Raw genomic sequence first — 21059 nt, forward strand, 5'->3', positions numbered from 1 at the left:
ATGGAAATTATTTAATATAGATGGATTTTTTTTTATGTTGATTAACAAATATTTTGATATATGATTGGAATTTATTGAAATCAGAATTTAATTTACAATTTAAAAACGTTGTGAAGACCAATAGACATCTTGTTACTCAATCGTTAAGAGAAAACAAATATTTTATAGATTAATAAAAAATATTTTGATTTTATTGAAATTTATTAAAATCATAATTCAAGTTTTTTTTTTTAATAAAACACACTTAACGACTTTCATTAATCAAAAGATGTTCAATACAAAGAGGTGTCGAACTCAATAAACTACGTCGAACCCAAGAATTGGCCGCCCTTGCAAGAGAATGAGCAACCGAATTCGCTTGACGTTTGACAAACTTTACCTCAAAGTTTTTGAAGGACCGCAATATGTAACACCCCATAATTTCAGTTTATTAATTTAATTTGGATTTAAATTAAATAATTGGAATTTTAGTATTTTATTTGGAATTATTTGGAAAATGATGAGTTATTGGCATTGGGCCTAGAGTGGTGATTAGCAGAAGAGGGGGTGTTAACTAAGCAAGCCCATTATAATATTTTATTTTATTTTTCATAAAATAAAGGAATTGGGAAAAGAGAAGCAGAAGCAATAGAAGCAGATTTTGGAAAAGGAGAACACGTGAAAGTGAGAAGAGCCAAAGGGGGAGAAGAACTTCGAAGATTCGACTCTGAGGTAAGGGGGGATTCTTCGGGTTAGTATTCCTTATGTGATTATAGGTAGTATGATTGATAAGGATTGTTGTCTAGTTCAATCGTACGTGTCGGGTTTGGGACTTTGTTAGGTTTTGATGAATTGGTATGAATTACATGATTCTGTTGATGCTCATGTTATGTGTTGTTAATACTTGTATAAAATTTGTCTGAATTATGTGTTTATATGAAAATTGATGTTATATGTGTCGTATGTTCTATGTACCTGAAAATGGGATAGGGAAATGCTGTCAAAATAGTGAATTTTGCTGTGCAGGTACGTAGGAACCGGTTCCCGTATGGGACGAACCGGTTCCCCCTTGTAAAAACAGAGAGGTATGGATTTTGGGTTGCTGGGAACCGGTTCCCATGTAGGGACAACCCGGTTCCCCATAGTAAAAATCCGAGGCGTGATTCTGGAGACTGCCAGGAACCGGTTCCCACGTAGGGACAACCCGGTTCCTGCAGCATTTTTCTAAAAATGTTTTATCTTTGAAAACTCATAACTTCTGATCTGAGTATCCGATTTATGTGCCGTTTTGGGCGTTGCGAAGCTAATGAGATGCTTTAACTGATGAATTGATAAATGGGCAGTAGCCGACTTTACTTTAAGAACTCAAATTAATTATTGATGATTGAAACATGGTATACGTATATGTGCTTATTCATATGACTATTGATGCATGTATTTATGTTGGTGATGGGATTATAATATCCAATGAATGATGTTGGTGTATAACATGTCGTAAATGATACATGCTGTGTGACTTACTGTTGAGTTGTCTTATATAATTAATATGTGGTGTGTAATGATGATAGATGTACGAAGTATGATGATGATGATTGGTGATTGTGAATATTAATATATTGTTAATATTAAAATGTTGGTTATGGTGGCAATTAACATTAATATGATGTGTATGTTAATTGTGAGGATGTAGTGTACATATGTGAATGATTGTATGTGTATGATGATGATGATTGGTGATTGTGAAAATTAATATATTGTTAATATTAATATGTTGGCAATTAACATTAATATGATGTGTATGTTAATTGTGATGATGTGATGTATGGATGTGAATGATTTAATGATGCTTATACATGTACATACTTGTTGTGACCTTATTGGTAAGAGGTGATAAGCGATGTTAAGCATCGGAATGATGATGATGTATAAAGATGTAAGTATGTGTCGTGTGTGCATTATTCATAAATCATTTGCATTGGAAGGCTAATTCCCATTGTGCGGAGATTAGCGGGAAGTCATCGTGTGCCCATGTGGGGTGTGAGCGATGAGGCAGTAGTCGTGTGCCCATGTGGGGTGTGAGCGACTAGAGGGCAGTATCAAAGAGAGAAGTCCTGTGATATGATTCACGAATTTTGGTACCACATGCATAGTGTCAGTCGAATCATATGCATTGGTTATGACATGATTGGATGAGATCCAGTGTTATGCCTTGGTGTGTTTTTACATGGTTGATGTATGAAGAAGATGTTGTTAATATGACTTGATCCTTGATGAAATTGATGAGTTGTGGGCCGATGGCCAATATTGTTGGATGATGCTTGCTTGTTGTAATAATTCCGATTATATGTATGATTGAGTGGATGATAATTACTATGAGATTTTATTGCTTATGATTGCATAATGCTTATTAATTCGAATGAAACTCACCCTTACTTTGATGATTTCAGATTAAGGATGTAGCGGCGTCTTGACTGGGTGAAGATAGCTTGTAAGCTAGCCCGTAGTTCGTGTCGAGTCATGCTCTGATTGTAACACTGGGGAACGATAGTTTAGAGACGAATTATTATGTCGGTCTTGTTGTTTTATGATTGTTTTAGAATAACTTGCATGGATAATGAATATGCAATGTTATGGATTATTGTCCGCTGTGTTGAACATGAATTGTAATTATGTTAAGTGGTTCCTCGTGTAGCATGACAAATGACCATGGTATTTTTCTGTTAAAGAAGTTGTGACATCCTTGTATTTCATGTTTACTCTGAATATTATTCTATTTTCCGCGGGGGTTTAGAAGGGTGTTACACAATAAACTACAAATATAATCAATAATAAGACAAAACTCAGAGTCACCCTTTTTATTTGAGTGGACAGCTTGTGTAACAATTTGGTAATCACTTTCAAAAATTACGAACTCCAAATTCGAGGATATAGCCCCAAGGATAGCCTCTTTAAGAGCCAAGGCTTCATCTTCAAAGACGGGTAGAGTTCCTAGATCCCATGCTATACCTGCATAGATAAAGTTGCCAAAGTGTTTACGCACACACCACCCCCTATTAGTAGTGCTGTTGTTATTATTAAAAGCCGCATCAACGTTACATTTGAGCCAACCCACGGGAGGTGGACTCCAATCAAGAACATGATTGGGACTAGCATTACTAGTCATTCTTTCTTGGGCTTGGAACCATTCATTCCATACGTAATTCGCTTTTAAACCCAAAGCTGACGCTTCTTCTTGCTCATTATGCCAAACATAGTCATTCCTGTTTTTCCAAATACCATCTAACATGACTGCAAATCTACCTGCAACTTCCCGGCTTTCCTTCGAGCAGATATCAAAGATAAGAGATTTAATATCTTGAAAGGAATGTAATCGGGAATCGATAAGATGAGACAAACCTGCTGTCCTCCAACACTGATTAGTAACAATACAAGTCAGAAAAAGATGCCATTCATCCTCAGATGTACTATCACAGAACTGACAGGCTGACAGGCACATCACAAAACGTTTCCTGAGTCTCTCTCGAGTAGGAAGGCAATCTCTACAAATTCGCCAAAGAAGGTGCTTGGCTCTAGGAGGTGCTTTGATCTTCCAAATACTTCCCCAATTCTCTGCCCCCCCCACCACCTCACTACCTCTTACCGCGTTACGCCACAGATTATAACCCTTTCTCACACTATAGAAACCATCCTGCTCATCCTTCCAAATCATTTTGTCTTTTGTAACTTCTTCAATCAAAGGAACTGACAGAATTTTTTCCATATCCGACGCATCAAAAAGGTCTCTAACGATATCAACATCCCATTGTTTAACATTGACCTGCATAAGATTATTAACAGACAGATGGTAAACCTCCTGTTTTTGTGGTCCTCTTAATTTACCGTCACTGCTACCACGAAACCACGGTTCCTGCATAATATTTATCTGACTACCATCACCAATACACCACCTGCATCCTAGAGTTAGAACATCACGGGATTTCCAGATAATTCTCCAGACAAAACTCGGATTATAACCAAGAGAAGAGTCAAGAAAAGAATTATTGGGAAAATACCTTGCTTTGAAAATTCTAGAAACGAGGGTATCTGGTTTCGAAAGTAAGGACCAACCTTGTTTAGCAACCATAGCCATGTTAAAAGCTTTAAAGTCTCGAAAGCCTAAACCGCCTTCTTCCTTAGGACACGCTAACCTATCCCATGCCATCCAACGAATTCCTCCACCATCCTTCCAACCTCCCCACCAAAAAGCATTCAACATCCTTTCAATATCCTGTATAACAGCCTCTGGAAGGATAAAAAGACTCATAATTTACGATGGAATAGCCTGGAAAACAGATTTGATCATAATTTCTTTGCCTGCTTTAGATAGAGATCTCCCTTTCCAAGAGTTAATCCTATTCCAGATTCGATCCTTTAAATAAGCGAACGTAGTCTTCTTACTTCTTCCAATCATGGAGGATAAGCCAAGATAATTTCCTGTTCCTAACACATGACGAACTCCCATGATACTGGCAAGATCCTCCTGGGCTGGTTTGGATAAGTTGCGGCTAAAAAACACCTCCGATTTAGTCAGATTAATTTCCTGACCTAAAGCCTCCGCATAAGTCTTAATTATCTTCATCAAGTTTGTCACTTCGGATAAGTTTGCCCTGCAAAACAAAAAACAATCGTCAGAAAAAAGTAGATGGGACACTTTAGGTGCCCCTCTACAGATTTGTATCCCGCGAGTATCACCACGGGCCACCGATGCTTTCATGAGTTTGGAAAGACCTTCCGTAACAAGAATAAACAAGTAAGGGGACAGTGGGTCCCCTTGTCTAAGCCCTCTCCCTGGTTCAATTGGTCCTGCCTGATCCGAGTTAACAAGAACAGTATAGTGTACCGAAGTAACGCACATCATCATCCAATGAATCCATTTCTCATCAAAGCCCAAACGGGATAGAACACCTCTTAGGAAACCCCAGTCCACTTTATCATACGCCTTGCTAATGTCGATTTTAAGGGCCAAGTTCGCCCTATTGCCTCGTGTTTGTCTTTTAAGTGCATGGATGACCTCAAAAGCGATCATAGCATTATCGAGAATCGATCTACCTTCAATAAAAGCTGATTGTTCCTCTGTGACACATTTATTCAATAAATGTTTCATTCTGTTGGCTAAAGCTTTTGACACCAGTTTATACACAACATTACAAAGGGAAATTGGTCGATAATCCTTCATACTTTGAGGGTTGGAGCATTTCGGGATTAAGCAAATGTTGGTATTGTTCAGGGATGTTGGAAAATACCCCCTCGAAACCATTCAGTCGCTGCCTGCCAAATGTCTCTACCACAAAGTTCCCAAAAGTTTTTGTAAAAAGCCGGATTAAAGCCGTCGGGGCCGGGAGATTTATTAGGGTGCATGTCACAAAATATTTAAATTACATAATATAAATGCATACGTTAAACCATTTTTTATCACAATAACCTCTCTCTACGAAGAGGGTTAGGGTGTTGTCTTTTAGCCGATGAGCGGTGGCCGGAGAGAAGGAAACTGGGGCGGAGGATGGCAGGAAGTACGGCGGAGTAGGGTTTTCAGGAATCTGAAGCCAAATTGGGATACTTTCCCTTTGGGTGGGTGGCTCAAAAATCAGGGAAACAGTGCGACAAAGGTGTCTTCTTTCTATTTTTCTGAATTTCCAGTTCAAAGCAAAGGAGTTCTTCGAGCTGTTTGGGTGTATTGGAAGAGTGGTGGAGGTCTCAATTTCACCAAGACGAAACAAATTAGGAAAATGTTTCGGTTTCGCTAGATTCATTGAAGTGGAGGATGAGAGGATGCTGGGGGTGAGGTTGGATAATGTTCAGATACTTGGGAAAAAGATTCACGCGAATATTCCTCGATTTCAAAGGGGATCGAAAAGGGAGGGGGAGGCAGAAGTTCGGAACAAGAGTAATGGTCGGGTTTTTGCAAAGCATCAGTCTGTTTCTCAGCTCATAGGGGTAAGCGCGAAGGAAAGGGATGACAGAAGTTATGTTGAGGTGGTTGCGAAGAGGCACAGGATGGGGGAAACATCGAAGGAGGATATAGAGAAGTGGGGGTTTAAGGTGGATGAACACAGGCGGACGAGATTGAGCAAAGCGTTTGTGGGGCGCGTTAAAGTTCCAGGATCTGCGTATAACATACAAACCCAGTTCGAGATGGGGGGTTTCTTCACCATAAAAGCAACACCGATGGGTGGGAGTCTTGTTTTGCTGGAAGAGACGGAAGGTGGTGTTATTGCAGATTTGATCGGAGACGGAGATAAGTGGTGGAAATGTTGGTTCGAAGATATTTCTTTATGGAAGGAAGACATGGTTGATACGAGCAAGGTGGTGTGGATAAGCATTTTCGGAGTTCCGGTTGTTGCTTGGTCTGTGGATTTCTTCAAGCAGCTGGCTGAACGTTTTGGTTCCTTCATCTGTCTAGATGCCCAAACAGAAAATGAAGATAGCTACGACATCGCAAGGATTATGATTAGTGTGGAAAGAGAAGTCAGTATACCAGAGAGGGTGGTTGTCGACATTGACGGTAATGATTTCACTCTGATGATACGAGAAGACAAATTGGACGCTATGAGAACAAACCCAGGTAACCGCAAAACTCAAAACCCTGGTGGAGAGTCTTCAGACTCGGATGGTTTTTCTGTTAATGATATGCAGGTGGATAACGAAAAGTCTGTGGGGGGAGATTCGATTGAATATTTTGAAAATGTTTCTGTTAATTTAGAGGGGGCAGTGTCGAAGGATAGCATAGTGGAATTCTCGGAGGAGATTTCGGCGGTGAAGGGAGGGGCTGATGGAATTGGAGAGTTGGGACAGGTTGAGGAGATTGGACAGGGGAGGTTTTTCTCGAATCCTAATGCGTGTATGCCGTGCTCAGTAAATCAAGTCCCAGCTAATTCTGTGTCGGTTCAGCAGAACAGTTTGGATTCTGTGGGACAGTTTGACAGTTTGCTTAGTTTACAACATAAAAGGATTGTTCCTAGCCCAGGCAGAGATGCTGCGGTCATGCTCCCAGGATCTTTATCGGAGTCGCCTATCAAATGCAGTTTGAATCCTTTGGTGGCTGTCAAAGAAAAAAAGTTAAAGATTAAATGCTTGGCTGATGTCAACTTAGCAGGTAGGAGTAAGAAGGGAGAAGTGAATAAAAGAAAGGAGAGCAAGTCGGAATGTCTTGATTCTGGCAGTGGGGCGGTGATAGCAGGAAGGGGTAAGGGTTTGTTTGTTGATAACAAAATCCAATATGGGCAACAAAATGAGGAGTCAGATATTTGTAGGAGTAATAAAAGACAATGGGCGTTCTTGGATGGTGATAGTGGCGATAAAATACTATCGGCTATCGTAGCTTTGGGAGTGGTAGATGCGGAGGGAAGGAAAAAATTGGAAAGCCGAATAAATACCTTGGAGAATGGAAGAAAGGGGGTAAGGAAGGGGTTTAAAAGTTGTTTGCAATGATTATTGGGTCTCTAAATATTAGAGGAGGCGTTAGTGCGCTAAAGAGGAGGAGAATTGATGAGGTGATAAGGAGGGGCAAAACGGAGATTTTTTTGTTACAAGAGACGAAAATTACATCTTTGAATGAGGAGGTGGCGAGAAGTTTTTGGGTCTCACCGGATATTGGGTATTCTTTCTCTAATTCTTTGGGAAGGTCGGGTGGTTTATTAATTTTGTGGAAGGCGGGAAAAATGGAGGTGGTGAATAGTTTCAAAGGAGAGGGTTATTTAGGTATTAAAGTGTTATGGAAGGGTGATTGCTATTATGTTGTGAATGTTTACTCGTCTTGTGATTTGGTTAAGAAGAGATTATTGTGGAACGAGCTTCTTAGATTGAAGGAGTCTTATGTTGACGGGGAGTGGATCATTGGAGGGGATTTTAATGCGGTTAAAGATAGAAAAGAGAGGAAAGGGAGAACGGGTATGGTGAATAATCTTGAAATGGGATTATTTACGGAGTTCATTAACAAAAGTTTGTTGGTTGATGTTCCTTGTAAGGGGAAGAATTTCTCGTGGTATAGTGGAGATGGAAAATCAATGAGTAGAATTGATCGTTTCCTTGTGGCGGATAATGTGGTGAGTAGGTGGGGAGTGATTGGCCAATTGATTGGTGAGAGGGATATTTCCGACCATTGTCCTATTTGGCTTGAGGTGGATAATTCGAATTGGGGTCCAAAACCGTTTAGATTCAATAATGAATGGTTTTCTTTTGATTCCTTTTTGCCTTTCGTGGAGAAGGAGTGGGCGAACATGAGAATTTATGGGAGGGGTGATTTTGTTCTTAAAGAAAAGCTTAGGCTTTTGAAGGATAAATTGAAGGTGTGGAATAGGGAGGTCTTCGGTAGGTATGAGTTGAACATGGAAGAAGGTGTTAGGGACTTGAATGCGGTTGATGTTTGCTTGGAGAATATTTCCGAGGACTTTATTGAGGCCAATCTTGATTTAAGGAGGGAGGCTTCTAGTAAGATTTGGAGAAACTTGAGAATAAAAGAAAATATGCTCCTTCAAAAAGCTAGGTTGAGATGGATTAAAGATGGTGATGCTAATAGTGGGTTTTTCCACAAGGTCATGAAAGAGAAGAGAAGTTTTAATCATTTAGGTCCTATTGCTACGGAGGAGGGAATGGCGGTTACGGTGGAGGAAGTGAGGGATTCGGTCTTTAAGCACTTTAAAGATAAATTTGTCGAGGTGGAGGAGAGTAGACCTTTGTTGGAGGGTGTTGATTTCAAGGGTATTAATGAGGAGGTGGCGGAGAGTCTCGAAAAACCGTTTTTAGAAGAGGAGATAAAGGAGGCGGTGTGGAGTTGTGGGGGGGATAGGTGCCCGGGCCCGGATGGGTTTTCTTTTCTTTTTGTTAAGAAATGTTGGAGTATCATTAAAGATGATTTTGTGAATTATTTCAAATACTTCTATTCCGGCAATGTAATCTCAAAGGCAATATCTTCCTCGTTTTTATCTTTGATTCCGAAGAATAGTAACCCGCTATCTCTTGACGATTATAGACCCATTTGTTTGGTCGGTTGCATGTACAAAGTGGTGGCAAAGCTTTTGGCGGGGAGGTTAAAATGGGTACTTGATACGGTGATTTCTCCTTGTCAAAATGCTTTTGTGCCCGGTAGATACCTTTTGGATGGTGTGTTGGTGGCTAATGAGGTGGTGGATTATGCGAGGAAGGAAAGAAAAAATTGTGTGTTGTTTAAAGTTGATTTTGAGAAGGCGTATGATAAAGTTAGTTGGAGTTTTTTGAGATATATGATGAAGAGAATGGGATTTGGTAGGAGATGGATGGGTTGGATGGAATTGTTGGTTTTCAATAGTAGTATGTCGGTGCTTGTCAACGGAAGTCCTAGGAAGGATTTTGGTGTTTTCAAAGGGTTAAGACAAGAAGATCCTCTTTCTCCTTTTCTTTTCGTTTTGGTGGCGGAGGGTCTTGCGGGGTTGGTGAGGAAATCTATAGAAATTGGGGAATTTGAGAGCTTTAGAATTAAAAACACTTGTCGGGTGGATATTCTCCAATTTGCGGATGACACTCTTTTGGTGGGGGAAGGATCTTGGAAGCAAATAAGGGCGATAAAGGGGGTTTTAAGAGCTTTTGAGATTGTGTCGGGTCTCGGTATCAATTTTCATAAAAGCAAATTAATTGGAATCAATACTACGGAGTCTTTTGTGGAAGCCGCGGGTTCTTTTCTCTCTTGTAAAGTGGAGGAAAGCAATTTTTATTTTTTTGGTATTCCGGTTGGTTTCGATCCTAGAAAGGAGGCGACTTGGAGGCCGTTGGTGCTTATGAAGTTCTTTAGGAGTATTTCCTTATCTAAGATACATGGCTATTTCAATATTGACTACATGCATGATTATTCTTAATTCCTTACATTTTTAATGTTCTGTTGTGATTCTTTACTAATTTATGACCAATCCAGTATTCTCATTATATACTTATTTTAAGCTGCTTCTTACCCCTTCCATAGCATATAATAGTCTTATAGAAATATGTTGATTCTATTGAAATTTATTAAAATCATAATTCAATTGTGACTAATGTTCGGAAGCACAGTACGGGAATTGGCATACGCAATTGTGTCTAATGTCATGGCTTCCCAGAAACGGTACTTCACGTGCTGCAGGACTGTAAGTTGGCGTATCAGTTTTGTAGCAGTATTGTTCCAAATATTAGAAGGTATAAACATGTCCTCATGGATCAACATGAATATAGGCAATAAACAGAACTTTGGCTGGCCGGAAAATTGGGACAGGTTTTAGCCAAAAAAATATAAACTTTGATTTTGATTAGAGTTTCCGGATTAATAATAAATCGATTAATATATGTATTTTTGATAAAATGCATCACTACTACCTGATTTTTTTTCCTTTTAACTAGTTCTCCAACATATATGATTTTGTCTAGGGATTGTTTCTTGGTGTACCTTTTCCTTTCTCTTTTTTTACTGTATACATGCATTTACCTCTATATCATAGGAATTAGATAATTAATGAGGATGTAGTTCGAATTTCAAATACATTGGTGGTTGATGGCGTTTCTGACATGTTTCTTTTGCAATTGAAGTTAACGGAAATGGATTCAGTGACTTTCCACGGTAACTTTGGTGCAAATTGCTGTGGTTATGGCTCAGAAACATCAAAATAATATGTCTCATACACAAAGAAGCTTGAAGAAACATCAAATTGCTGTTGGTTGAAGAGTGTTTTTAAGTTGTTACAAAACAAATCAACAGTTAATACCAATGGCTCTTACCTATTGAATGTTAACAAATCATTGAGAATATTGCAAGAATGGCAGACAACGGAGAACGGTATGCACTTCGATGGAGGAAGTCTTAGCACTGCCCTAGACAAGCTAGAGAATGCTTTTCACAAAGTTCTAATGGCAAACTCTATGCCTCTTCCTCTGGTTTCATTAACATCACACAAAAGTAGAGAAGAATGATAACATTAAACAGAATGATATAATTAGAGTTGTTGGCAGAGAGAATGTTAATGTAATCTATTATAAAAAAACTAAACATTTTTCTTTATTTAAAGATGTAAGCTTGAAAACATAAATAAATAAATAAATAATTAAACATTCAAAACTTAAGTTTCTCTACAAAGTAGCAACACTGAATAATTAGGAGAAAAACAAAACTTGTCTTCAAAACATGAAGCACTCTCTTTGGTATTCTCTCTGCAGATTTTCAACTTCAACCAACAGATCCCTGTAGTTGTAGTTGATGTGTTAGCTTCTCCTGCAGCACAATGATGTGTTGTGTATTAGTTAGTGCCATTCATTGTTTTCAATTATGATTCATCACATAGAAGAACACACTTGTGGATTATTAAGCAATATTATTACCCAACAGAAAACAAAAACATCTAGAAACACTTTCAAGCACCCTAACTGATAATGTGATTAAACAACAGATCACTAAATGATTGCAAGTTTTGTTCAAAGAGAAATACTCAGAAAAGTAACAGCAGAAAAACTTACACTTAAGTACTTTTAGAATGCTAGCAAACACGGCATCCATGATGCGAAAAGAGTTTTATAGTTCCTCTAGTGAAACGAATATGAGATGGAGCAATTATCTTTCTTAAAGACAGGCTTGACAATAACACTGAGCAAACATCACCACGCACATTATAACAATTCCGCAAATTGATCTCTCTTAGTTGTGTGCAGTTTTCAAGCACATGTTTCACTCCTTTCTGTGTGACAAAAACACAATTTTGAAGGTCCAATTGCAAAAGCCCACGACAACACTTTGAGATTGCATAAAGTGTTTCATCGTGAACAGTTGTATATGACAAATTTAACACCTCCAATTTAGGACGTTCAAAGTTCATTCCATCAAATAGCTTCACTCTTGAATAATAGGCTAACTTCAAATGTCTAATGTTATAACCTCTCCTTAAAACTTGACTAATACCTTCACTAGATATAAGTGGGCAAGAATTCAAATCAAGCAGCTGCAAATTGGAGAAAATGGAAGCAAACCTTATGATGGTTTCATCTCCTAACTCCTCGCAATCAGCCAAATAGAGAGACTTTAATTGAGAGTTTACAATACAATCCTTAGAAGAATTAAAATTCCTAACGCGCTCTTTTCCAGTAGATGTAGATTCCATATTGATCTCAATAAGTGAAGGACAGTTCCTAACAAGTGCAAACAAGGCTGATTCTGTGAGTTTATTACAATATCTAAGGTTTATAGAGATCAAATCACCCAGGAATAAAGACAACTCGGCAATATGTGGATTATTCAGAAAAGAAGCACTTTCAAGTATCAAATGTTGTATACATGGACACTTGGATAGCAAAGAAAATAGTTCACTATAACTACAGCCTGAACAATTTCGGAGACCAAGTCTTGTCAAAGGAAGACCCTCCACCATTGCAATAGAGGAGAGCAACTCATCGGATATTCTCAAATCGAACAAATCAAGTGAAGTCAAACCCTTCAAAATCACCAAAGAGTCAATGAAAGATGAAGTGAGGGGGTAGAAATTGCTTGCTGAATAAGATAAAGAGCTCAACGTTGGCCTCTCGTGGAGATCAGCTGCAATGTCAGACAGGGTTATGCGCCAACATTTAATGACGGTAACCTCTTGGAGAAGCTTACAGTTCTTGCACAAGTGGAAAAGTACTTCGTTGGAGATATCGTAATTACCATACAGGTTAATTTTGCGGAGTTTGGGCAGTGCCAACGAAAGAGCCTGGGCAGGGAAGGAGGCGGTTTTGTCAAATTTAAAATGTGTAGGTTTACTGAAGTCAAGTTCTTGGAGGAGAGGGAAGCAATCAGCAATGAATAACATGTGGGTATAATAGAGAGTAGCAATATTGGAACATACGAGAGATGTCAAAGTCGTAATGTTTTTGGAGAAAACTCGCAATCCCTTTGTTGGAATCTTGAGTTGGTTTGAGATATTGAGTGATGTGATTTTCAATGGAAAACGAGAGATTTGGACGAGAAGATCGTCAAGATCACCACCAACGTAGTAGGATAGGTCAAGGGAGGCGATGTTGGAGAATCTATGGAAGAATTGGCATGCTGGATTATAGACCGTGAGAGATGATCGAAGACGGTTTGTGACGGAGAGGAACTGTTTGGACACGATGGAAAGCGGCTTCAAATGAACGTATCGACGGTGAGAGTACTCGATGTCGTGGTTGATAAGGAATTTGAAGATACATTCCCAACATTCATCTAGTAAGTAAACATTACTTGAAAACGTAGCTACTTCTTTGCTACTAGTTTGTATGGATGATAAAGAAGAAGAAGCACCAGCCATGGCCTTTGTTGATTTTGATTTGAGAAAGTTTCTTTTCTTCTTCATGTTGGAAACTTCAGTGCCGCCAATATTTGAGAAAAGCAACCTTAGGTTTTCGTTTTTGGTGTTTTGTGTATATGTTATGGAGTAGTTTTACATCTATTTATTTGTAAAATCAGAAGTTTTAATTTTTTAGGGTTTGTTTAGAATGAAGTATTTTGACTAGGGTTAGAAATATGGGCCTACAGCTTAACTTAAACTGACTCAAATAGGTTTAAGTATTTTTGAAAAATAATGTTTAATTATTTTGAAAAACTTACGAAAATAAGTTAAAAAACTAACATACTTCAGAAAGATTTCGCACCCTTTACCAACTCATTTTGTTCTCGGTACTCGGTAGTACCCTCCTTCTTGATTAAGTTCTTCAATTTCTTATCAGGCTTAAAATATATTATAGATTTTTATTTTCTTGTTTTATGGTTGATGCTAAAAAATAGATGCAATTCGATCTTTATTATGAAGGAAGAAACAAAGGACTTCAAGGCTTAGCTGCTGCTATCTTAAAATTCCCTTGTTCTCGGTAAACCAATTTCACTTCTTGAATTTCGATTCGTCTCTGTTCGTTAGTCTGTATAGCCTTGTCTAAGAAACTATACTCAACAATGAGCGCAGGAAGGCGAGGAATCTTCGACGGTGTATTGGAAGGACTGCATCAACATTGGAAATTCAGGGAAGTAGCGAAGGTCATAACGATGCAGAGACTACTCAGTCGGGTCATCTACACTGCACAGTTTATAGAAAAAGAGAGTGGCGGAATTTTAGTTTCGGTTGATAAACTAAAAGAGGGACATGCTATTATTATTTACCGCGGTAAGAACTATAGCCGGCCTAAAGAAAGGATCGCGAGAAATCTTCTAACCAAAAGAAAAGCATTGCAAAGGTCTCTTGAAGACAATCTCTAACCAAAAGAAAACTTCTAACCAAAAGAAAACTTCAGTGACTTTTCAGTCACTGAAGTTTTTTGCTCATCAGAGAGAGAAGACAATCTCTGATTTGAAGCTGAAACTGGTAAGTTCCAATAATCTATGGTTGAAAACTTAAGCTTCAAGTTAACTTTATTTGTTCTATTGTATAGCTGAGATTCTTTTTGCAACTTTAGGAAACTCTTTTTTTTTTTTTTTGACAAAACTTTAGGAAACTCTTAAGCAGCAGGGAAAGGAAATTGAGGTTAGAGAATTTGAAAACTAATGCATGCATGTCTAAGACTTGTTTCAACCTGCAACTGTTCTTAAATTGTCCGCTTATCGACGGTCGACGGGATAAGACATACGAAAAATTCAATATGGCTCAGCATGCAAATCAACTCTCTGTTTTATTGTTATTGTTTGGTGTCGGTATTATTGTAAAAACATGTTGTACAAATTCTGAATGAAGACTTGTCTAAGTAACCATTTACTCATAGGGTAAAATAATTCATAACATGCTCACATGCTCACCTCATATTGCTGTTTCTCGGCATAATCGACCTAATAAGTCTGTTGTGCAGAAATTACTTATTCAAACTACAATTGCAAATCAAGCTCATGAAAAACTCAATAAAAAACCAGTCAAATTTATGCAATCAATTATGGAACAGGAACATAAACCTATAAGACATAGCAAACTGAATTCGATGAAGCAATTGCATACACATATTACATGCAGAACAAAATAATTAGAAAACAAACATAACACTTGAGAGTGAAAATCATGTCTATATTATGTGAAGGGAACAAACATAACAACTGATGAACAACCACTTGTTAAATGCGGGTAGATTTGTCTTTATTGATAACTTCATCCAAATTTCTTACATTATATAAAAGCAAAAGGAAATTTCTCAATGTAATTGGAAAAAAGTTCATTCTCTATGTTGCTCCATCGTGGTTCTCTTATATCTGTCAATGATGGCCTTGATAATACCTTTGAAGGAAGTATTTGAATCTCTCTTAATTGTTTGCAGTTTTCTGACACACGCTTTACTCCCTGCTGTGTAACCTCGTGACAATCGTTGAGTGAGAGTTGCAAAAGTCGAGGGCAAGCCTTTGCGATTATATAGAGTTGTTCATCATCAACTCTTGTATCGGATAACTTCAACATCTCTAATTTGGGAAATTCAAATTCAATGAACGAGTCGATTAAGATATAACATTCCATGTTACTTAAGTGGAGTATTTGTAGTAATGGAAAACAATGTGCAATGAGGAACAAGTGGTAGTTAGAGTCAAAATTAATGTTGGAACAAGTAAGAGAGGTCAAAGTTTTAATGTTTTGGGAGAAGGTTATCAAGCCATTGGCAGGAAAGTTGGATCGGTTGGAGAGATTGAGGGATGTAATATTCAATGGAAAACGAGAGATTTCGTGGAGAAGAGTGTTGAGGTCGCAGTAGACTCGCGAGAAGTCGATGGAAGTGAGGTTGGTAAACCTTTGAAAGAGGCGAAGGAAGAAAGGTAGATTTGGATACAGGACAAGAGTGAGAGAGAATCGAAGGCGGTTGGTGATAGAGAGGAACTGTTTCGAGACGACGCTGAGAGACTTGAAGTCTTCGTTAAGGAATTTGAATATACATTCCCAACATTCTTCCGGTAAATAGAAATCATCTCGTACTTCTGAAACTTGAACATAATTTCTTTTCCTTTTCATATCGTGGTGTTGATTTGGATTTGAAAATAAGGGTTAGGGTAAAACCTTATATATAGATAGAGAGGTTTCTTGGTCTTCACGTCACAATTATAAGTGGGTTTCTCTTATCACAAAAATCAAAATACTTTACAAATTTATCCATTATATTTGACTATTATCAAAAATTGCAGTTCCAAACCTTTTTTGGAAATAAAATATTAGATTTAAATTTACAGCTAGCCTATGACTGGATAAGATTTAAGTTTGTAGAAGATTTTAAATTTTAAATTTCATATTTATAATTTATATATTAAATTTTGAAATTTAAAAAAAGATAAATCATTAGTTTTGAATTTTTGAATTTTTGAAATTTGAATTTTTATTGTTTGAGAAGTTTTGAATAAATGTTTATTAGGTTTTAATTTTAAGTAAATAAATATTTTTAATTTTTCTATAAATTGATCATGAATTATGTATTAAATAAATCAGTTTAAATGCATATTTATGAAATTAATAAATTATTATAATTATAAAATAGAAAAATGGAAAAATGAATTTTAAATTTATTCGAGATAATAGTACTAATAATTTTAACAAATCACGGTTGAGATTCACCAACAGTGTAAAACTTCTTTACACCGTTCGACGTTAGTGTATTTCAATTAAATTCTATACTTTAATGTTATTTATTATCGTTTTTCTCTATTTCATTTATTTAAAGATCAAAATTTAGTAACTATTGACAGGCTATTTAAAAATTATAAAGTATATATTTTGTATTTTTTGAGAAATAAATCTTAATATATAATCCTCTAATTTAGCCGAATTATATTCAGCAAATATTTGTGTTGAGAGAGATTTAACTTTGTTTTATTTGATAAATTGATAGTAAATTGACCTAATAAAAATGCAACCATAAATATTTGTGTTATGAGAAAGATTTTATTTTGTTTTATCTGGGATGGAAGGTTTAAATAACCTATTTTTCCGTAAGATTAAAACAAACTTTGACATGGTATTTGTATTGCAACCGATTTGTTTTTAAAAAATCTTCGTTGAGTTTGTTACTATTATATATATCATAACCTAACCTAAACCCTAAACCATCACATCACAAATTTGTTCCAATCAATATGAAAAGGAAAAGAAAATCTCTCAAATTTTCAAAACAAGAATTTCTTTATTTACTAGATGAGTGTTGGGAATTGGTCTTTAAATTCCTCAAAGAAGAAGATGAAGACAATTTCAAGCTTCTCTCAACTGTCTCAAAACAGTTCCTCTCTATCACTAACAGTCTCCGATCCTCTCTCACTCTCTACTATCCATTCCTCCCTAACCTTTTCCAAAGATTCACCAATCTCATATCCCTCAACCTTACCTGCTTCCACGGTGACCTCAACATGTTTCTCTCTCAAATATCTTGTTTTCAACTCAACCTTACATCACTCAATCTCTCCGATAAACCCACAATTCCCGCCAATGGATTGAGAATTTTCTCCAAAAATATTACAACCTTGACTTCTCTCACTTGTTCCAACTTACATTCTATCAAGACCACGGACCTCTTACTCATTGCTGATTGTTTTCCTTTACTCGAAGAACTCGACCTCAGTAATCCCAAAGAATGCCGCGGTAAATACCTCCAAAAGCTAGAAGCGCTTACAATACCACTTGTCAAACTCCGTAAGGTTAACCTCTCTGGTCATAGTTATATCAACGATCAAATGATTTTCCATTTGTTTAAGAATTGCAACCATCTAGAAGAGGCCAACCTGTATTGCTGTTTTAAAATAACTATTGCAGGAATGGCGTTAGCTCTCTCTGAGAGACCTTCATTGAGGTCTTTTTCCTTTTCCAAACCTGCAACTAACATTACTCCACCTTTCATTGACTCTTTGGTGCGTTTGAAGAGTTTGACTTGTCTTGATTTGTTTTTTCTTAATATCTCCGATGAGTTGTTATCCGATATTGCAAGGGAAGGTTTGCCTCTGAGGAGAATTGTCCTCCATTATTGCACCGGCTATAGGTATGTTGGAATCTTTAATCTATTATCCAAGTGTCAACAAATACAACATTTGGATCTTCAAAATGCTGGTTTCCTAAAGGATGCACATGTTGTTAAATTGTCATTATTTCTGAGTGATTTGGTGTCTATAAATCTTAGCAAATGTAAGAAACTCACACAATCAACATTGTTTGCACTTGTTGGAAACTGTCCTACACTTGGTGAGATCAAAATGAAAGAAATTGGATGGGAGAGTATACATGATACTAATTTTTGTATAGACTCGGGTGTATGTGTATACCCTCAATTAAAATATCTCAATTTGGCTTCTAATTCATGGTTAAGTGACGAAAGCATCATAATGTTTGCTTCTATTTTCCCTAATCTAGAGCTCTTTGATTTGAATGGTTGTCGCAACGTTTCTGAAGAAGGTGTTGGTCAAGTTTTAAGGAGATGTTTAAAGATTAAACATCTCAACTTAGAAGATTGTTCTAAAGTTATGCTACCTGGAATAAATTTTGGAGTTTCTAAATTAGAGGTGTTAAACTTGTCATTTACTGAAGTTATTGATGAAGCACTCTATGTGATCTCAAACTATTGTTGTCAACTTTTGACACTGAACCTTGCAGGTTGTGATTATATCACCGAGAAAGGAGTGAAGCATGTGATATATAATTGCACACACCTGAGAGAGATCAACTTGGGGTATTGCGATAACGTGCGTTCAAAATTTGTTGCTTCAATGGTGGTATTAAGACCATCATTGAGAAAGATAACAACTCCAAGTCATTGTTATTTAAGCAAGAAAGAGAGAAAGGTCTTCTCGAATCATGGATGCCTTATTTGCCAACATTAGGAGAGCGTCTTGTTAAAGTTTAAGAATGTAAGATATTTTTCTTCTCAGATTTACTCCTAAAAGAAATTACGTTTTTCTTAAGAAAGTTAATGTGTATGAAATAGCTTTAATTATTGTGCAATGCAAAATTGCAAATCAAGCCTCTGTTTTATTGTATGGTTTGATTTGAAATTCACTCTTTTAAAGGTGAACAAACCGAATGTCGTAAATTTGAATTCACGTCTCTGCAATTAATATCTTTACACAGCACGATTTTCTCTACCGTTACTTTTTTGAGTTTTCTATGCGTTCTATCAACTTTATGTATTTCTTTTTGAACAAAACTTGCAATCATTTAGTGGTCAGTTTAATCAAATTATATATTGCTTAATAATAGTGCATTACTTTTATATGACACAAATCTGATCCATGAAATCACAATTGAAAAAACAACAAATGCAGTGACTGCTTTTTTGCTATGTATGGCTCATCCTGTTTAATGACAGTAACTAATACACAACACATCATTGTGCTGCAGGACTGGAGAAGCCAACATCAACTACAACTAGAATACCAAAGAAAGTGCTTCTTGTTTTGAAGACAAGTTTTGTTTTTCTCCTAGTTATTCACTATTGCTACTTTGTAGAGCAACTTAAGTTTTGAATGTTTAATTTTTTATTTATTTATGTTTTCAAACTTACATCTTTAAATAAAGAAAAATGTTTAGTTTTTTGTTATCATAGATTACATTAACATTCTCTCTGCCTACAAGAAAAATGATATATAATAGAAGTTAAGAATTATCTGACAGCTTCAATGTTTTCTTTGCTTTCGGTATTATAGATTGGAAAATGATTACTAATTTGGATTTTGAGATTGTATTGACCAAACTTAAGTTATTAACTTCGGATAAAGTTTGAGTGACTTTAAAGCCATCACCACAGCAATTTGCACCAAAGTTACCGGGGAAAGTCACTGAATCCATTTCCGCTAACTTGAAATTGGAACTGCATCCTCATTAGTTATCTAATTCCTATGATATAGAAGTCAATCCATAGACAAAAGACAGTGTTTAGCAATTTCTGAAAACGCAGGCCTATTTGCATGCATTTCCTTTTAGATAATCCTCTCCAACTCCCTAGCATAACTAAGTGTTTGGTTGATGAGTTGCAGAGATGGTATTTCTTTGCAAGGTGCAGAGTCTTTTGCCTTTTGATAGAAGACGGAACCGTTCTTAATTTCCCACTCGGGGTGCTCCTGCAATTAGTAGATAATAACTTTAGTGTGGGAGAACATAACATTATTGGGCAGCGAGATTTAGGCACATCAAGTAAAATCACAATAAGATAACATCATGCATTGATAAGAGAAACTTTGACCTGATTGTCTTTGCCAAAAGATCCATGAAATAAACATATGTTTCATGTGGCACTGTCTGCCGAGCACTCAATTTTACTTGAGATCATGTCACCATCCAACTCAGTATGAAATTCAGCTATTCTATTCTGCACAAGTTCAGCAGACCTGAGGAGACCGTGGAAGACGATTTCTGCAACATATGAAAAGCCCCCATAGATTATGAACGATCAACATGAAAGTAAACAAGTTGAATATAGCATTACACTCTATTATAGACTGAAGCATGGACACCCCGAGCAAGACACTAACACTGTCTGACACGACAATAAATACTGGTAATAATTTGAAAAAATGAATAAGTTAAATGTAATCATAATTCATAAGTGTAGGTGTATGTGTCTGACACGGGCCCGAACATGCCTTTTTTCAAAGGTGTCGGGCCCGAACGTGCCTTTTAACACGGTTCAACTTAAGAGTGGCATAGATGGAAACCCTCTTTACTACCAATGCAAGGTATGAGAACAAAATCTGGAGTCTTGTTAAGCTCTTCGTTTATGAGTATATGTATACGTTTTATAATTCACTTCGAATTTCAATCTTATTGGTTTAGAATTGCCTTATAAAAGTAATTTGATTATTGGTTTGAATGGAAAATCGTTTGAAACTGGAAGAAAGTAAACATGTTGTTATTTATCTGCATATTATTGCTTTCAAACTGAAAGTTTTTATTATAATTATCTTACCTAGTTTATTTATTATAGAGGCAGTAAACATATACAAGTGTTGGTCCTTAAATGTCATTCTTTTTTATATGCTTTTGAATCCAATAAAGAAGCCCTTTTTATGATCTTAATTAGCCACACGAGTTTTGCAACACAGTCCATGTTTCATAACAAACACATCATAGGAGTATTAGAATGCACATAAACTTTGTTCTTCGGAGTAAACACAT

General features: G+C 36.7%; 4 protein-coding genes across 4 annotated transcripts in view; 2 read left to right on the forward strand and 2 right to left on the reverse strand.

Annotated features, from left to right (window-relative positions):
- The window catches only part of LOC131601067 (chloroplastic group IIA intron splicing facilitator CRS1, chloroplastic-like), a 45340-nt gene extending 30740 nt beyond the window's left edge, over positions 1–14600 (forward strand). The window contains exon 8 of the mRNA XM_058872789.1: positions 14442–14600. Within this exon, the coding sequence (XP_058728772.1) occupies positions 14442–14495 (54 nt within the window). The 3' untranslated portion in view covers positions 14496–14600. The remainder of the gene's footprint in view (positions 1–14441) is intronic.
- On the reverse strand, positions 11487–13313 carry LOC131601446 (F-box/LRR-repeat protein 3-like). The gene has a single exon (XM_058873256.1). It carries the CDS (start codon positions 13311–13313, stop codon positions 11487–11489), a length of 1827 nt encoding a protein of 608 aa, XP_058729239.1.
- A 501-nt stretch (positions 14601–15101) lies between the features above and the next one.
- On the reverse strand, positions 15102–15929 carry LOC131601560 (uncharacterized). The gene has a single exon (XM_058873413.1). It carries the CDS (start codon positions 15927–15929, stop codon positions 15102–15104), a length of 828 nt encoding a protein of 275 aa, XP_058729396.1.
- Positions 15930–17041: 1112 nt separating this feature from the next.
- LOC131601565 (F-box/LRR-repeat protein 3-like) lies at positions 17042–19485 on the forward strand. Its single transcript, XM_058873417.1, has 2 exons — positions 17042–18796; positions 19287–19485. Exon 1 carries the CDS (start codon positions 17042–17044, stop codon positions 18767–18769), a length of 1728 nt encoding a protein of 575 aa, XP_058729400.1. The 3' UTR covers positions 18770–18796; positions 19287–19485.
- The last annotated feature ends 1574 nt before the right edge of the window (positions 19486–21059 follow it).

This window comes from Vicia villosa, linkage group LG5 (genome assembly GCF_029867415.1).
Source record: "Vicia villosa cultivar HV-30 ecotype Madison, WI linkage group LG5, Vvil1.0, whole genome shotgun sequence".
Classification (NCBI taxonomy): domain Eukaryota; kingdom Viridiplantae; phylum Streptophyta; class Magnoliopsida; order Fabales; family Fabaceae; genus Vicia; species Vicia villosa.

Coding starts and splice junctions, on each gene's coding strand:
- LOC131601446 (XM_058873256.1), bottom strand. CDS start 13,313: ATGAAGAAGAAAAGAAACTTTCTCAAATCAAAATCAACAAAGGCCATG.
- LOC131601560 (XM_058873413.1), bottom strand. CDS start 15,929: ATGAAAAGGAAAAGAAATTATGTTCAAGTTTCAGAAGTACGAGATGAT.
- LOC131601565 (XM_058873417.1), top strand. CDS start 17,042: ATGAAAAGGAAAAGAAAATCTCTCAAATTTTCAAAACAAGAATTTCTT.